The sequence below is a fragment of the Drosophila obscura genome, unplaced genomic scaffold, assembly GCF_018151105.1.
Source record: "Drosophila obscura isolate BZ-5 IFL unplaced genomic scaffold, ASM1815110v1 contig_73, whole genome shotgun sequence".
Classification (NCBI taxonomy): domain Eukaryota; kingdom Metazoa; phylum Arthropoda; class Insecta; order Diptera; family Drosophilidae; genus Drosophila; species Drosophila obscura.
The window spans coordinates 8560602-8575888 of NW_024542865.1; the positions used below are offsets into that span (position 1 = coordinate 8560602).

The 15287-nt window shown below is 49.2% G+C and overlaps 1 protein-coding gene across 2 annotated transcripts in view; it reads left to right on the top strand.

The window, feature by feature from the left end:
- Positions 1-15287, top strand: part of LOC111081921 (carbonic anhydrase-related protein 10) — a 42792-nt gene that overhangs the window by 16715 nt on the left and 10790 nt on the right. For both annotated transcript variants that reach the window (XM_022378086.2, XM_041595494.1), the window contains exons 2-4: positions 4428-4478; positions 8294-8430; positions 8514-8726. In XM_022378086.2, the coding sequence (XP_022233778.1) occupies positions 4428-4478; positions 8294-8430; positions 8514-8726 (401 nt within the window). The remainder of the gene's footprint in view (positions 1-4427; positions 4479-8293; positions 8431-8513; positions 8727-15287) is intronic.

Below are 15287 nucleotides of genomic sequence, written 5' to 3' on the forward strand. Positions count from 1 at the left end.
ACTTGTAGTTCCCCGAGTACATCCTCTTCAGGACAGCTCTTTAAGAGAGATCGTCCCCCCACCACTACTTTTAATCCACTCGCTGTGCTTCAGCTTGTGGTCTTTATGCCCTGGTTAGCCCATCAGTTGCTTGGGAGCATATTGTTCTTGGGTACAGGCTTCCCAGGAGTTTCCCCACCGTGTCCTTGCATGAGGAAATTTGCATATGGCTGGCAGTGGGCGTGGATGGGGACGTGAACGTGGACGGGTGATATTATGATAGTGATAGATATAATCAAGTCGGGCAAACATCAACAAAATATTATGTTACCCGCTGGCAGGAGCTGATGTTCCTTCTGGTGTCCTCCCATATCCTGATATACCCCCAGCCAACACATGGCGTGTGTGTATCTCCTTCCCTTCCCCTTCCCCTTCCTCTTCTCTTCCTTCCGTTCCTTCCCCCCACAACCAGCTGCCAGGAATGAGGCAAAACAACAAAAACAATCAGCTAAAATGGCAAAAAAGGCAAAAAGCCGCGACAGCGTGACTAAAATGCGCACGTCAATCCTTTTTTCGCTGCCCCCCTCCCCCCTGAAACCCCACACCCAATGCCCCACTGTGACACTGCCCCCCTCCCCGGCCTGCTGTAGTAGTACCCGGTAATCGGAAGGAGCAGAAGTATATTCAATTATGGTGAAACATATGGCACTGAGCGAACTTTGGGTCTCACTTGGGCCACTTGCCACTGGCCCAAGTTGATGGTGCAGTTCCCAGTTCCCAGTTCCCAGCTCAGGGGGGCGAGAGTTAGCTACCACGAGTATATAGGGCATCTGATAGTCGGTTCGTCGGTTCGAATGAAGGAATCATCTTGGCATGGGTTTTTTGTGTGTGTTTGGGCGCGCCAGGAGTCGGCCAGGAGTCGGCCAGGAGTCGGCCATGTTTACGGTGCTTTTTAAATGGACAGCAGACGCCGACGACAGCAAACAAATGGCCGAGGCGAGAGTGGCAGAGGGGGGAAACAATGGCGGGAAGAGTGAAGAAAGCGGGCAGCAGCGAGAGTGGGGGGGTAAAGGTCGAGCAGAACAGATTGGGAATGGGAACGGGAATGGGAACGGGAATGGGATCGGGAATGGGGCAAAAGGCAGACGAAATTGAGCGCAACTAAAGTGTCACCGTTAATTTGCTGAGCGAAACGAACACAGAATAAAACTCCGACATCGAAATTGAAATTGAAAAGCATGAACAATGAGAAGAGGAAGCCCAAGAAGAGGATGGCGGGCAGCAGCGAGCGAAGGAGAGGGCCAAAGGGAGGCGGACAATTAGCACGCATTGCCCATAACCATAAACGACAAAACAACAATTAGCAGCAACTATTTTCGCTTATTGGCCCTAAACAAGAGACAGAGACCGACCTCAGGAGAGAGCACGAGGCAGCCCCAAGCAAAAGGAGAGCAACCAGCGGGCGAGAGAGAGAGAGAGAGGGCAGCAGCCACTGACCCAGACGGCCCTGCAGACAGAGAGTTGTCAAATGATAAGGAAATTTCATTTGTAATTAATACTAAAGGCGCGACCGTCAAAGGACATCGAGCGGGAGAGAAAGAGGCAGCCACAAAAGCGACAACCACAAACCGAAGCGAAGCCAAGAAAACAGCGAGACCGACAAAGAGGGGCGCTGTGGGAGGTGGGCAAGCGGATGCGGATGCGGACAGAGCGCTGACTGCCATGCCACTGCTGGCCAGGATACCCGCCCTCACGCCTCACGCTTTGGGGGCGCAGCCATACAAATTTGTTCAACATTTTGCTGCCCTTTATGATGGCGATTGGGAGCGAAAGCGCAAGGAGCAAACAGGAGGGGAACGAACCAGAGAGAGTGAAAGCAAGGAGAGTCCATATTTATTTTTCTAATATGTGTACAAAGATCGTTCAATAGCAGTTTTCTCTCTTTTTCTCTTCAGCATTTCCCTTAATTTATAATTTTTAATTTTGTGAATCCTTTGGCCAGTGGGAAATTGATTGCATTTGCCCCTGCGACTGTCGCATCTTCCCCCAATAATTGCATCCAAATCTAAGACTAATTTTAATAACTATTAACTATTGCACTGCCTCCAAATGACCCCCTTAAGGCCAAAAACCCCAGAGTTTAGCCCTCGGTGAGTCATTAATTTTCGCTTAAATTGTAAATAAAAAGCACAGCACACAAGTTGCATGCGGAAAAATAAAAATAAAAAGGCAACCAACTGCTGGGTGAGGAGGCAGGGGCAAGGATAACAGGAGGAGAGCGAATAGTTTAGCCTGGATTCGGATTCGGATACGGAATCAGTATCAGGATCAGGGCTGCTGCTGCTGCTGCGGTTTTCCGCTCAAGTTTTTGTCCCACTTTCAGATTCCGCTTCAGATTCAGTTTCAGCTTCTGTTTCAGTTTGAGGGTTATTCCGGGTCTCGGTCTCTCAGTTTCGGGGCTGCAGAAAAACATTAAAATGGAATTAAGCTGCAAGTGTGCCACAAGAGGCAGTCGGTCGAGGCCATGTAAATCGCAGGGCGCAACATTCTGCCACAGCAACAATTTGTCGACAGCGAGGTTGCCATTGCCGTTGCCGTTGCCCTGCCGCCCCACCACCCCATGCCATCCTTTCGGTCGGTGCTTGGGGGTTCGGTGGCAGGGGGGGGTGGCACTGCAATGACGCAGAGCATTTAGAAATCCATTAATTTCAATCATTGCCCATGACATTGCATTATTATTATTATTATTATTGTTATTACGCTCGTTGATGTTGCCTTTTACTCGTTCTTACTTTTTCACCCCTTTTCACACTTTTTACAATTTTTCTGCCCTCTCACTTCCATCGGAAACTTTCAAGGTTTTTCCTGTGCTCGTTTATGTTGCGTTGCTCTCCTACAGAAATATTTCAAGGGGCCGTTACTCTCGTAGAACTTTCCAGTTCGCCCTTCACATTTATTGCAAGCAGATCCGGTCCGATCCGATCCGATCCGATTCATTATTTATCGATTATGATGATCAGCCCCAATGCTTCGTGGCGAATTCTTATGCGATATTGTTGCCCTTTTCATGATGGATAGCCCTTAGGGTATCTCCCATCCCTGCCGCCTCTCACCTGCCTGCAGACTTGCCGTCCACAAAGATATCTCGAGTGGTGGAACTCGAGTTGCAGTGCTCCAAGCTGTTCCCTGGAGCGCACAGCACAGCACAGCACCCCCGTCGGAAAAGTGCCACCCTTCCGGGAACTGCAGTGCATTTCACACTGCACTTTGGGGGGGGATGCCAGGAATGGGCAACGCGTTTTAATGACTCAACATTTCTTGACTTTGATTCGAGTCGCGGAAGGAAAGTAAAAAGTGCAGGTTGCCTCGTCTCGTCTGAAGAAGCAGGAAAGGCGCCCGGTGGGCGGTGGGCGGTGGGCGGCCATGGGGAGGGTAGGGTGAGGCTGTTTTGGCCAAAGGCATTGGCCCGCTTTTTTGTCGGCTGTCAAAACAACAAAGTGCTTCAGCTTCGGGGCCAGAAAAACACAGAGAGAGTGAGGGGCCAAAAAGGCAAAAAGTGTCGATGAATGTTAAAGTTAACAAGTGACGGAAGTGAATTTACAGGACGGGGCGGCAAGGAGGCAAGGAGGCAAGCAGGGCAAAAAGGCAGCCACAAAACAAAGGCAAAGGCAATGGCAAAAACGAAACGAAACGAAACGAACGAGAAACAAGAACGAACACGAAAAAATTAAAAGGCAAGTAAGCAAAAATCATTTGCACAGAGTGCAGGACGAAAAGCACAACACGAAGGAGCAGCAGCACCCAAAAAAAAAACAGAAAAGAGGGTGGACTGAGGGGTGAATGGGGTTGGATGCGCTGACTGCATGGAGGAGGGAGGGAAAGTGTAGGCAAAAAGTAGGACTCGGACAGCCCTGACATGAGATGGATGGAACTGAAGTTTCCGAATCGATGGGCGCTGGTGGGGGGGGAGCAGTGATTCCGATGAAGAAGGGATCCTCACGTTGAAAGATCCAGATTATAGGATATTGAGTATGGGATAGATATAAAGGTGCTGGATTGAAGAGCGTAGGACTACGAAGGCCGATATCGATGCGGATGCGAAAAAGAATTGATGGGCGAAGCCATGCCTGGGAACACTGACCATGGCAGATGGGGAGGGTGGGGAAGCTGGGAGTATGTAAAGGATATGTGAGGGATAAAGATATTAAATCACACCGAGGCACTGTGCAGAGGCCCCTTCCATGGCCCCCCAGTGTGCCTGCTGTTGGACTCCCCCGTTGATCCGCGTGTTAGCCGGAGGATTGCTTGTCTTTGCCTTTGCCTGGGTGGCATTATTATGTATTACTTTAAGCCAAGTGTGGGGCCACGGCCCCATCTACCGCACCGCATTGTTGCCGACTTATGGATCAACTCTGACTCCCCTCTCCCGTCTCTCTTTCTCGTTGCAGTGCTGCTCGCCGTCAGCTGGGAGGATTGGTGGACATACGACGGAATCTCAGGTAAGCTGAAACCCTTAGCCCTAGCCCCTAGCCCCTCTCTCCTACCCATGCCCCTTCCCCAGCATCAGCATCTGGGTTTAAGTTTCATAAATACCAACAACAAAGTAAATTTTAATCAAAGCTCACAGAGAGAGAAAAAGCACTGAGAGCTGTCGGGCGGACAACAATAACCACGACGGAAGGACCGAAGAACGGACGGACGGACGGACGGACGGACGGACGGACGGACGGAAGCGGAAAGTAAAATTTTCTGCCAACGAGCAGCACGCGTCGCTTAAGCAACAAAGTAAAGAGAAAAGAGCGCCGCCCACGCCCCCGCCAGTACTCTCTCTTCGCTCCACGGTACTTTGGCAAGAGAGGGAGCACTGCACCTGTGTGTGAGAGCGGGGAATACTACACCTCTGCAAGAGGGGAAGAGAGGCCAAAGCCATGGGATGGGATGGGATGGGATGGGATGGCATTGTTGTTGCCGGTGTAAAACGATTTTCCCAGCGACTGAAGCTGCACGCGTGAACTGCATGGAAAAGGGCTGCATGCCGGTGGGGGCATGGCTCCCGCAAGGAAAAGCACCATCGAGAGACGAAGCCGATTTGCAGCTGTCAAATGGAAAGGCAGACAAAGTAGGGTAGGGAGAGAGCGCGAAGAAGGCGGACGGGTGGAGTCACCGGAGTAGTAGCTGGAGCAACTTTCCTTTTTTTTTTTTTGCGCCATTGTCTGGGGCATATCCCCTGGAACGTGATAAGCAAGGACTCCAGGACGCCAACGGGGGACTCCCAACTGAGACTAAGACTGAGACTGCCAACAGGGAGAGATGCAGAGATGGAGGCCGCGTACATTTCGCCATGTGTCACACGGGGCAAGGCAGAGCTAGTCTCGGCTGGGCTGGGCTGGGCTGGGATGGGCTTGGGAAAAAGCGAGGCGAAAGGTCCGTGGAGATTATGTCCAGACAGGACGGCAGACAGCCGATAAGCATGGCTCTCTTTCTTGCACATAGCCACTCTGCCTGGCACTCTCTATCGCTCTCTCCCACTCTCTGTCGCTCTCATTCTCCCTGTGTGTGTGTGTGAGAGCATCCTTCTTAATCTTATTAGAGAGCGACGCCATTTGCACAAGACAAATGCATAAATAAGTTCAAGTGCTTTGAATTTTGAATTGGATTTCGGAACACCCCACGAGCCGCGGGGGATTTCCCGGGAAATCAGAGAGAGACGAGGAGACAAAGAGAGCGGGAGGTGGGCATCGAAAAAAAAACATCAAACATAGAGAGAGAGCGAAGCGAATGCCAGCTGATCTCCTGCTAAAAGTCCCTTCCAGAATTGAAGGGAAACAGCGGCGAGAGGGACACGCAAAGGGCAGGGGTTGGGGAGGAAGAATATGGCTGGGGACATAGTAACACGTGTTGTCAACAAATTGCAACCGAAATCCAGGCGAACTTTGTGTCTCTTTGGCATAAATAAATTTGCATAAGCATTGCATACATGGCAGGAACAGCAGCAACGGCAGCAGGAACAGCAGCAGGAACAGCAGCAGGAACAGCAGCAGGAGCAGGAACAGGAACCAGGACTCGCGACCAGGAAAATCCCTCGCTGGCGGAGTGTGAGTGTGATACCCAGCTGCAACGTGCCACTTGTTTAACGTGATTTGCACTCGCAACGAGCCAAATAAAGGCAACCCAAACGAAATCAAACGAAGCGTGCTGCATACCTCAAGGCCCACCCAACTCCAGCTCCAGCTCCAGTTCCAGTTGCTGCTCCAACTTCAGTTCCTGCAACTCCCAGGAACCGACAAACAGCAGGGAACCAGTAAGAGCAAGCCAGGACCAGCCAGCCAGTCAGCCAGCCAGCGAGTCAGCCAAGCCACTAATGTTGTTAATGGCTGCTAAAATCGTTTGGCAATTGCCTCATTGACTCGAAGCCAGCCCGTGCCCCTTTACCGCCATCCGAAACACGACGCCAGACCGCAATTTAATAGACTCGAGACTGCAATATCCTCCAGCGCTATCTGCTACTTTTCATGCAACTCCGCCATCGCGTGCTGCAACGCGGTGCCATCAGTGGTGGTGACGTGACACGAGAAATCCGACATCGAGGGATCTGCGCGCTGCGCTGATACGCTTCCGATTCAAAGAGATGGCAAATCTTTGTGTTCTACTTGCTTTGATTTTTGGAGATTTTTATAATCGAGAAACGTCTGGCAATTTCTTCGGGGGTTACGAATCGACTTGTCGCGTCACGCCACCATCTCTAGTCAGCATCTGGGGGCTAACTCTTTTTCCTCTTGTTCTCCCATGGGTTTAGTGTTATTTTTGCTATACTTTTCATTGGGTTTCGCCGCGTTTTCTTTTCGGTGGCTAATGCGATGGCATCGCTGGGGTCAACAATCGCTTAAACGCGTGTACGTGGCATATCTATGATTGAAGCTTTTGATTGCGTCGGCCTCTGCCACTCCCGATATGGCGGCGCGGCTGACGCGAACGTGTTGATTCTCAGGCACACTCCTGTCCTCTGCTCTCGCTCTCCTGGCCATTCGCCCCGTGCAGCACTACGTGTCGTATACGCAATGAGCGCCCTCAGGCGAGTCATTTTTATGGATGGATGTGGCTCCAGCTCCAGCTACGGCTACGGCTACGGCTCTGCATCGCTGCAGCTGCATCTGCGGATGGGCAGGAGGTGCAAGTGGCTCTGTGTGGGAATGTGTGCCATAAATGGGATTACAAGTAGATGGAGTGGATGAGGATGAGGATGAGGATGGGTATGGGTATGGGGATGCGATGAAAGGTTTTATTCTGGAATGGAACAGTCTAAGCCGCCAGAGAGAGTAGCATAATCGGTTTATTTTAAGAGAAAAATACATGAACACTAAATAGAATGGAATTGAAGATATGTGTGAAAGGCTTACACATGTTGAAGCCCAATGGAAACCCTGATGGGCCATGAGGGAGTGCCAAATAATGGATTGTAAATGGAGGAGGAGCAATGGAGGGATATTGAAACCATTCATCACACACCGTGTATGATCTGCATGGATGATGAAGCTGTGCAAATGAAATGAAACACGCAATAAAGGAGCTTTCTTTCACAGTGTTCCCTGCGGCACACTGCTGCTTCTCCTGCCCCTCCTCTGCTTCATCCTGCGACAATTGTTTAGACCAAGCTCGACTTGATTTCATATTGCCATAAATTAAGCTCCCAGCCAGGATAAAGTTGGCCAAAACCGAAACCAAAGCCAAAGCCAACGACAGACAGAACCGAAGATAAACCTGCAATTTTACTGTTTGCCCCATGGTCAGACCCGACATGCGGCAGCAAGGAAGGGGTGGCGGGGGGGGCGAAAACTAAGCAAACCGCACGAAATTAAAGCAGTCAGACGGAGGGACGGGGGTTTGGGTTAAAAAAAGGAGCGCAAGGACATGGACACGGTCATGGCTGTGTGGCCAGAATCAAACACAGAGACGGGTGGGGTGACGGGGGAGGTAAAACCAAAAAGGCGAAACCGACGCAGGCCAACACCTATGCAGATGCAGACAAATATTGTAATGGAGGTCAGGTCAGCCCCCCCTCCTCCCCACCATCTCTCTCTCTCTCTCTCTTTCTGTTTGGCCATTATACAATTTGTGGCAAGTTTTTGCTGCCCCATAGCCCCATGCCCAATGCCCTGATTGTGGTGGGCAAAAGAAAACTTTTGGGAACTATTTGAGGCAAAGTGGGTTCATAAATCTCCTCGGCGCCTGTGTGCAAACGCAAACGCAAACGCAATCGCAAAAACGCATCGATTTGACAATTTTCAAAGCTGAAGACGGACTTTCCCCATTGCAGGTCCTGCCTTCTGGGGCCTCATCAATCCGGAGTGGTCGCTGTGCAACAAGGGCAGACGTCAGTCGCCGGTAAATCTGGAGCCGCAGCGCCTGCTCTTCGATCCCAACTTGAGGCCCATGCATATCGACAAACATAGGGTGAGTACGACTATAAGTAGTGCCTTGAAGATCAATGCATTTCCACTCACATCTGTGCTCTCTGTGCGCTCTGTTCTCTGCAGATATCCGGACTAATCACCAATACCGGACACAGCGTCATCTTTACGGCCGGCAACGATACGGTGGCCAACTACGATGGCATGCAGACGCCAGTGAACATATCGGGGGGGCCGCTGTCGTACCGCTACCGCTTCCATGAGATCCACATGCACTACGGCCTGAACGATCAGTTCGGATCGGAGCACAGCGTGGAGGGCTATACATTCCCAGCGGAGGTAAGTCGACGAGACGTCTGTCAATTTCAATTTTCTCCACAAAGGGTGCAGACACCAGCAACAGCATCGGCATCGGCACCGGCACCGGCGCCTGCTCTGTCTCCAAATCGAGCGGAGGCCTAAATTTGGCATTGGACACTTTGACACTCGGGCCTTGGATTCTATTTCGGTACGATGTACGATGTACGGTGTATGTTAGTCTCTGCCTGTCAACAGATTTCTTTTAGCTTCCAGCCCCCCCCACCCTTTAACAATTCAATTGTGTGTGATAAGAGGCGGCTGGTGGGGGTGCAGGAGGCTGCTGCTGGTGCTGGTGCTGGCACTGGGGGTTCATTGAGTCAAGTTTTTCAACTTTTCTTGCGTCATTTCTTTTCCATTCTGTCTCATTGGCCGCCCCATTGTGCTCTGTGTCGTCCTGGCTCTAAACTTGTTACCAACTTCAGCTCCCCCTGCGCGCGACCGTGCCACAAGCCTGCTCAAATATTTACACAGATAAACGAGCGGAAGTGTATTTGATCAGCATTTAACGTAGCAAATGTCGATTTGTCGCTGACAAAAAAATAAGACAGCCAGTGAGGAAAAATACGAGCGCAAAGTCAAGAAGCAAAGTCTAACAAAAAAAGAGAAAATAAAATAAAGGAGTCGCAGGAATCGCAGGAATCGGAAATCGAAGCAGCATATACCCTTCCAGATTTATTGCTGGTACATAAATACATACATATTGTATGTATGATGTATGTAGTCATCAGATCTGGATCTAGTCTTAATATGTAATATGCACTCATGGAAATACTCCCCAATGGGCAGTGCAATGATTTGTTAATTTTCAAAATACCCTCGAGAAGGGTATTCAGAAAATGTTGTCTGTCGCCACTTGGTAGACGGGATTAGGTAGGGGGAGGAGGGTGCAAACTTCATAACTTCAGTCCTCAATGTTATCATCAACGGTCTGACAGGTTCAAGATTTTACGCGAGAGAGTGTGCTGCCCTCTCTCTCTCTTGTCCTGGGCTTTGATTTGTCTTGCTTTGTTCCCTCTGTCTCTGCCTCTGGCCCGGCCCATTGCCATGCCGAGTTGCTTTCGCGACAAATCATTCACACTTTTCAGAGTGGAGAGAAATCTTTGGAAGATTGGAATAAACATACATACATACACAAGCACATATTCGCACATATGTACATATGCTGCTACATATTCTCTACCTGCTGCGATCTAGCTTCGGCTTTGCGACTGCCGATCGGGTGAACGGGAGAGTGGGAGAGCAGGAGAGCGGGAGAGCGCTTGTCTGCATGTTGAAGTGGGCACGAGAGATTTTATGTCTAAGCTTAGTCGATTCCGTTATGCGCTCGCTCTCTGGTTGTGGTCGGACTGCACTTGCTGCAGCCAGAGAGCCAGCGGCAGAGTGTGAATGAGTTGAGTCAGGTGCGTTTTAAGTACAGCTTGGACACAGACACTATATGTACATACATACATACATACATATGCACATATCTATTTTAAATTACTCTTCTGTACATATATTTATGTTTTACACACATGTACCTCTGATTTATTTTCATTTAAATCCCACTGTGAATGATTTCACTGTGCCATCAACTCCAGAGGTTAAGGTCTGCCTGCTCTGCCTGTTCTCTGATGATTTTGTTGGCGTATTATTTTATTTGTACATTGTTTTTAGGGCACAAGTGGGGTAGCATATTTATGTGTCACATGGCAGAACGGCAGACGGAGAGGTGGGGGGGGTTGAGTTCTCTCTTACAGACGTCGACGCAGACACCTTGTCTGCCGGCACCACAGCCCCATCCCCGTCCCTTGCACGGCATCCATCGCCTGGCGGATGAACACATGCGTGCTTCCTTCTGTTTGCCTCCCCTCCGGCTTCACGAAAGCTTCCTTATGATTTTCCCATGCCGCCTGTTTCTGCCTGTTTCCTTCTGTTTGCCTCTCTTCCCTTGCTTTCTCCTCTTCCTATAAGAGAGATTCCTTGTTGTTTGTCAAATATGATTTAACCTTTCTCTTAATGCTCTCCTCTTGTTGTTGTTCTTGCTGCTCTTGTTCATTTTGATGTCAAGTTCATGCGCTCACACATGCTCTCGCGCTTCAGTTGATTTTGCGAGCAGTTTATTAAAAATATGCAAATACGCGACTTTTAAAGGGCAGACGGTCGGAGAGGGGGAGTCACAAAAGAGTGGTGAGTGGGAGAGAATGAACAAAGCATTTCTGATTACGGTTTTGAGTACAGTCTCAGTCTCTCCCAGCAAGGTATATTACATAGTGGGTGCAGCAAAGCTTTTCTGCATGTAAAAGGCTGTCCCTCTTGGACTGTCATACCAAAGATCCTACATATAACACAACAAGATGCGTAACGACCGTACTGCTGAGTACGGGTATGGAAGTAGAGTCGCGTCCCCAGAAGCGACTTACGACGTTCCTTCTCGGTTTTTTTCTCATCGTGAGGCATCTTGTTGTGTCATAGAATCGTTGGCCATACCACTATTTGATGTACCTTGTCCCTCTTTCTGCTTTCTGCTTTCTGCACTCTTCACTAATTTGGCTCTTGCTTGCAGCTGTCCAAGATGGGCCCTAAGTGATACCCATTGATTTGATGGCCCCCAAAAGACATGCTGAGACAAAATTGTTGCCCCAATTCCAATTAATTGCAACACTTTTGCTATTTGTCACGCTTTCTGCTCTCTCTCGCCATAATCTGCAGCTGCTGCCTTGGCCAGTAGGCCAAGTTCTGCCTCGACTGCAACTCCAATTAGTAAATGGCCCTGTTAATAAACTCATTATTTTCAGATGCTACCCGATTGAGAGCTGCACGAAAGAGAGAGTTCTGGGGATCTCTGAATTTTATATCATATATTATGTCATAAAAAAATGCAATTTATTTATTCCTTCAATCATCATCAGGCATTTTTATTTGTAGTATTGCCACGAATATCAGAGTTAATTCTCCTCCACGAAATTCGAAAAACTTGCGAGTAGTTGCGAGTAGTTCTGAGAACTCTTCTATGGAGTCGAGGAGGTCCTCGGAGCGGAGCTTAGCCCTCTGTGCTCGGATTGGATGCTGTCATCTGTCTGGCGGTGCTCAGCCACTTGACTTGACTCGAGTCGAGTCGAGTTGAGTTGAGTCGAGTTGGGATTGGGTTGAGTGATGACACAGTTTTCATTTTCATTTTCATTCCCATTAGCATTTCGTTTTCGCTTCGTTGTCGTCATGCGGCGCCTTTGTCTCCTCTCGACAGCCAGCGAACAGGCAATCAAAAGTGAACCGCCCCCCCCCTGCAACCGACTGCAGTTGCAGCGACGGGCTGCCACAACAGGCTGCCACAGCAGGCGGCGGAGCGGCGTCAGACAGCAAACAAATAACGTTATAAATCTGTTGCATGTCAGCAGTTGGTGACTGTCTCCGGCAGTAGAGAAGAGTAGAGTAGAGCAGAGCAGAGAGTGGAATGGCGTGGCGTGGCGTGGGCGGTGGACCCTCCCACTGCCGCCAATGTCAACGCAAATTAATTAGAAATCCGGCAAGAGGCCACGCCACGTCCGTCCCGTAATCATCTGCCTCCGACGACTGACGACTGCCGACTGCCGACAATTAGACAATAATGAAGTATGCGGTGTATTATTTTGGTTAAATTAAGACTGCGACTCGCTTCTGGTAGGGCTTCCACCTGGACAGTTGCAATTTCCTCATTCATTTTCCGATTGGGAATTGATAGCTTTGAATGCCTCTTTTCCCATCGCCCCATTTGATTTTAATCCGTTCGATGCCTGCCATGGGGATGGGATTGGGAATGGGAATGGGTAGGGCTCTGCTCTGCTGTTGAAGGTTCTCCTCAAAGAGCTCAAAATCTGAACTCAAACTGAAATTGAAACTAAAGATGATGTATTCATCTGTGAGATTCAGGTAAAATGGAAATTTAATTTCCAAACTGCATTGCATATCGAATATCATAATTACATTCCTACTCGTAGCAGTATTCTAGGTCATCTAAGACATTTGGCTTCCAAATACAAATTTCTACTGTTGATTGAATCTAAATAAGGCACAGCAATGCCTTTGGGGCTTGGAGTCATTACAGAGTGTCAAGTTTTGATTCAAATGTCAAAACACATGTATTTTGGTCCATTAGACAAACGACTGAGGGGAGCACTTAAAATGAAGCCAAAATGTGCACAATTAGCAGGAAATATCAAAAATTTGATATCCACATTCAATACATAAAATCTCATGCAGCGATTCCTTAAGGGACAGCTTGATGAAGCGGTTCATTGGATGCTCGAATGAGCGACCTGCCAAGTACTCCCAGCAGCCAGCAGCGTGCCTGCCTGCCTGCCTGTCAGACCGTAACGAAAGCCTCCTTAATGACCCGGGCCCAGAATTTGATCAGCCTTAATGAATACGTAATTGGCAATTTTAATTAATCCCGACGAAATCCGCACAAGATTGCAGCCGTGTCTTGGATTTCGTTGGAGCCGTTGTCATAGGATGCCACCAGGTGGGTTGATGGCCTGCTAGGCTGACGCTAGGGCTGATGGGTTAATGGGCGGATGAAGGCGGGAAGTAATCAGAGGATGCGTTATTTCTATATCCAATGCACAGCTGCTGGATTTTGATTTGTTTTTAGGGGGTTTGCCACTCGTCCTATGGCTAAAATCTAATCATGCAGCCAGGATGTGACCAAGAGATGAGAGCGTGAGATTTAACTATCGTTGGGATTAAATATAAATTACAATTCGTTCTCTTTCTCTTCGATGGAAGAAGAAACGAGAGCATGTCTCCACATAGTCTCGAGGTCTAATTCGGTCTCCTTAGCTCCTCTTTTCAGAGAAAAGTGACCAGGGCTAGATATGGAAGAGTAATCGCACAATGGGAAGGGAATACCCTAAAAACCCCTAGAACACTCCACAATCACGTGCTCATCTCTGGCTCCACATAATGGACTGCCACTTTCAACCCCTTCTTTTGGGGTCAGCTAGAGCCAGACGGCCTGCCTGTGGTTGGCAGCCTACGGCAACGCCATCGCCATCGCCAACGCCAATGGTAACCGCCACCCGCCCCGACCGACCAGCAACCGACGACGACGATGGCTTAACCATTAATTTACGCGCTAACCATGAAAGTACTTAAATATACAAATGTATCTCTATCTCATCCATCTATCTGTGCACTGCACTCACACGGAGCGTGGTTCGGGGGGAGCTGGACGGAGGCAGAGACAGATATAGGGACTGGGACGGACAGACGGCGACAGAGTGAGTGAGTGGCACCGAGAAACGCCAAAATATTTGCTGCTAATGAGGTCGTGTTGTAATTTCGACTACCACGACAGCCCCTCCACGGTTGCGCCCCCTCTCCACCACCAGCCACAACAGCCCTTCACTCCCACTAAACAACACAAAGCCACCCAGCCACCCAGCCACCCAACCACCCAGCCACACAGCCACCCCTTTCTAACAATCCGTTTAAAGGCCAACCAGCAATTAAAGCGATTTTCGTGCGCGTTTTTTCTCCCCCGTTTCGTTCGCTGGCTCTTTCCTCTCGCGATTAAAAACGCTACTAAGTCGTTAATGTGGTCTGAGTGGATTTGTGCTGGATTTTGCCCCTTTGAACACCACCCCCCGGAACAAACACCTGAAACACCTGGCTGGCTGGCTGGCTGGCTGGCTGGCGGGGTAATGAGTCTGGTAAAGTTTTTGATTGGATTATGAGGCTAAGAAAGTCAGGTGTTAGAGCGTTACGGATTGTTTGTTGGCGTTTTGAGACGCCTGAAAGTTCGGGTTTTGTAGGGTCTAAAGTCGCTTCAAAATGCCTTTTTTGGGGGTAATCTGAGGAGTTTCAAAATATACTGGAAGTTTCGAAAGTTTAGCAATCTAATGTGAAAGGGGTTGAAATTAATTTTTGAAGCACAGATTGAAGCGTTTCGAGTCGCTCGCTCGTTGATCCGTTTTAAAACGCGCATTAAAAACGAGCAAGTTGCTTCATGATTACTTAGTCGGAATTCTTCACAGCCTGCACGACTCTTCTGGCAGGAACACACACGCACACTGGAACACAGACACACACACACATGACTGTTATCCATCTGTGTGGGATCTCTGTGCATCTTCAGCGTTTCCATTTGGGTACGTTTTAAAACGCAGGCAAAACGCCATTGGGGCCTTCTGCTGCTCATTTTGGTTTTTGCACATCTTCCGCTCTCATTTCCCCACATCAGCCGTATCCGCATCTTCATCATCTTCATGTTTGGGGATGTTTTGGGACAGGACGGGGGATAATTAGCAGAAAGTGCTACAAGTGCATCCAGCCAGAGTGCAAGGGGAGAGGCTGGGGGGTTGGCATGGCTGAGTCGCTGTGGCAGAAATAGAGCGATCTAAGTCCGGCAAAGTACCACAAAATTCTTCTTTCTCTTCTCTCTGCTGTCTCTATGTGTGTGTTTGTGTGTGTGTGTGTGTGTTTTGGGAGCGTGTTTGACAATGTCCCCAGTGCGTTGTTAAGCTAATTTGCTTCATTTGTCTAGAAAACTGACACACAGACAGACCGAAGAAGTAGGAAGCT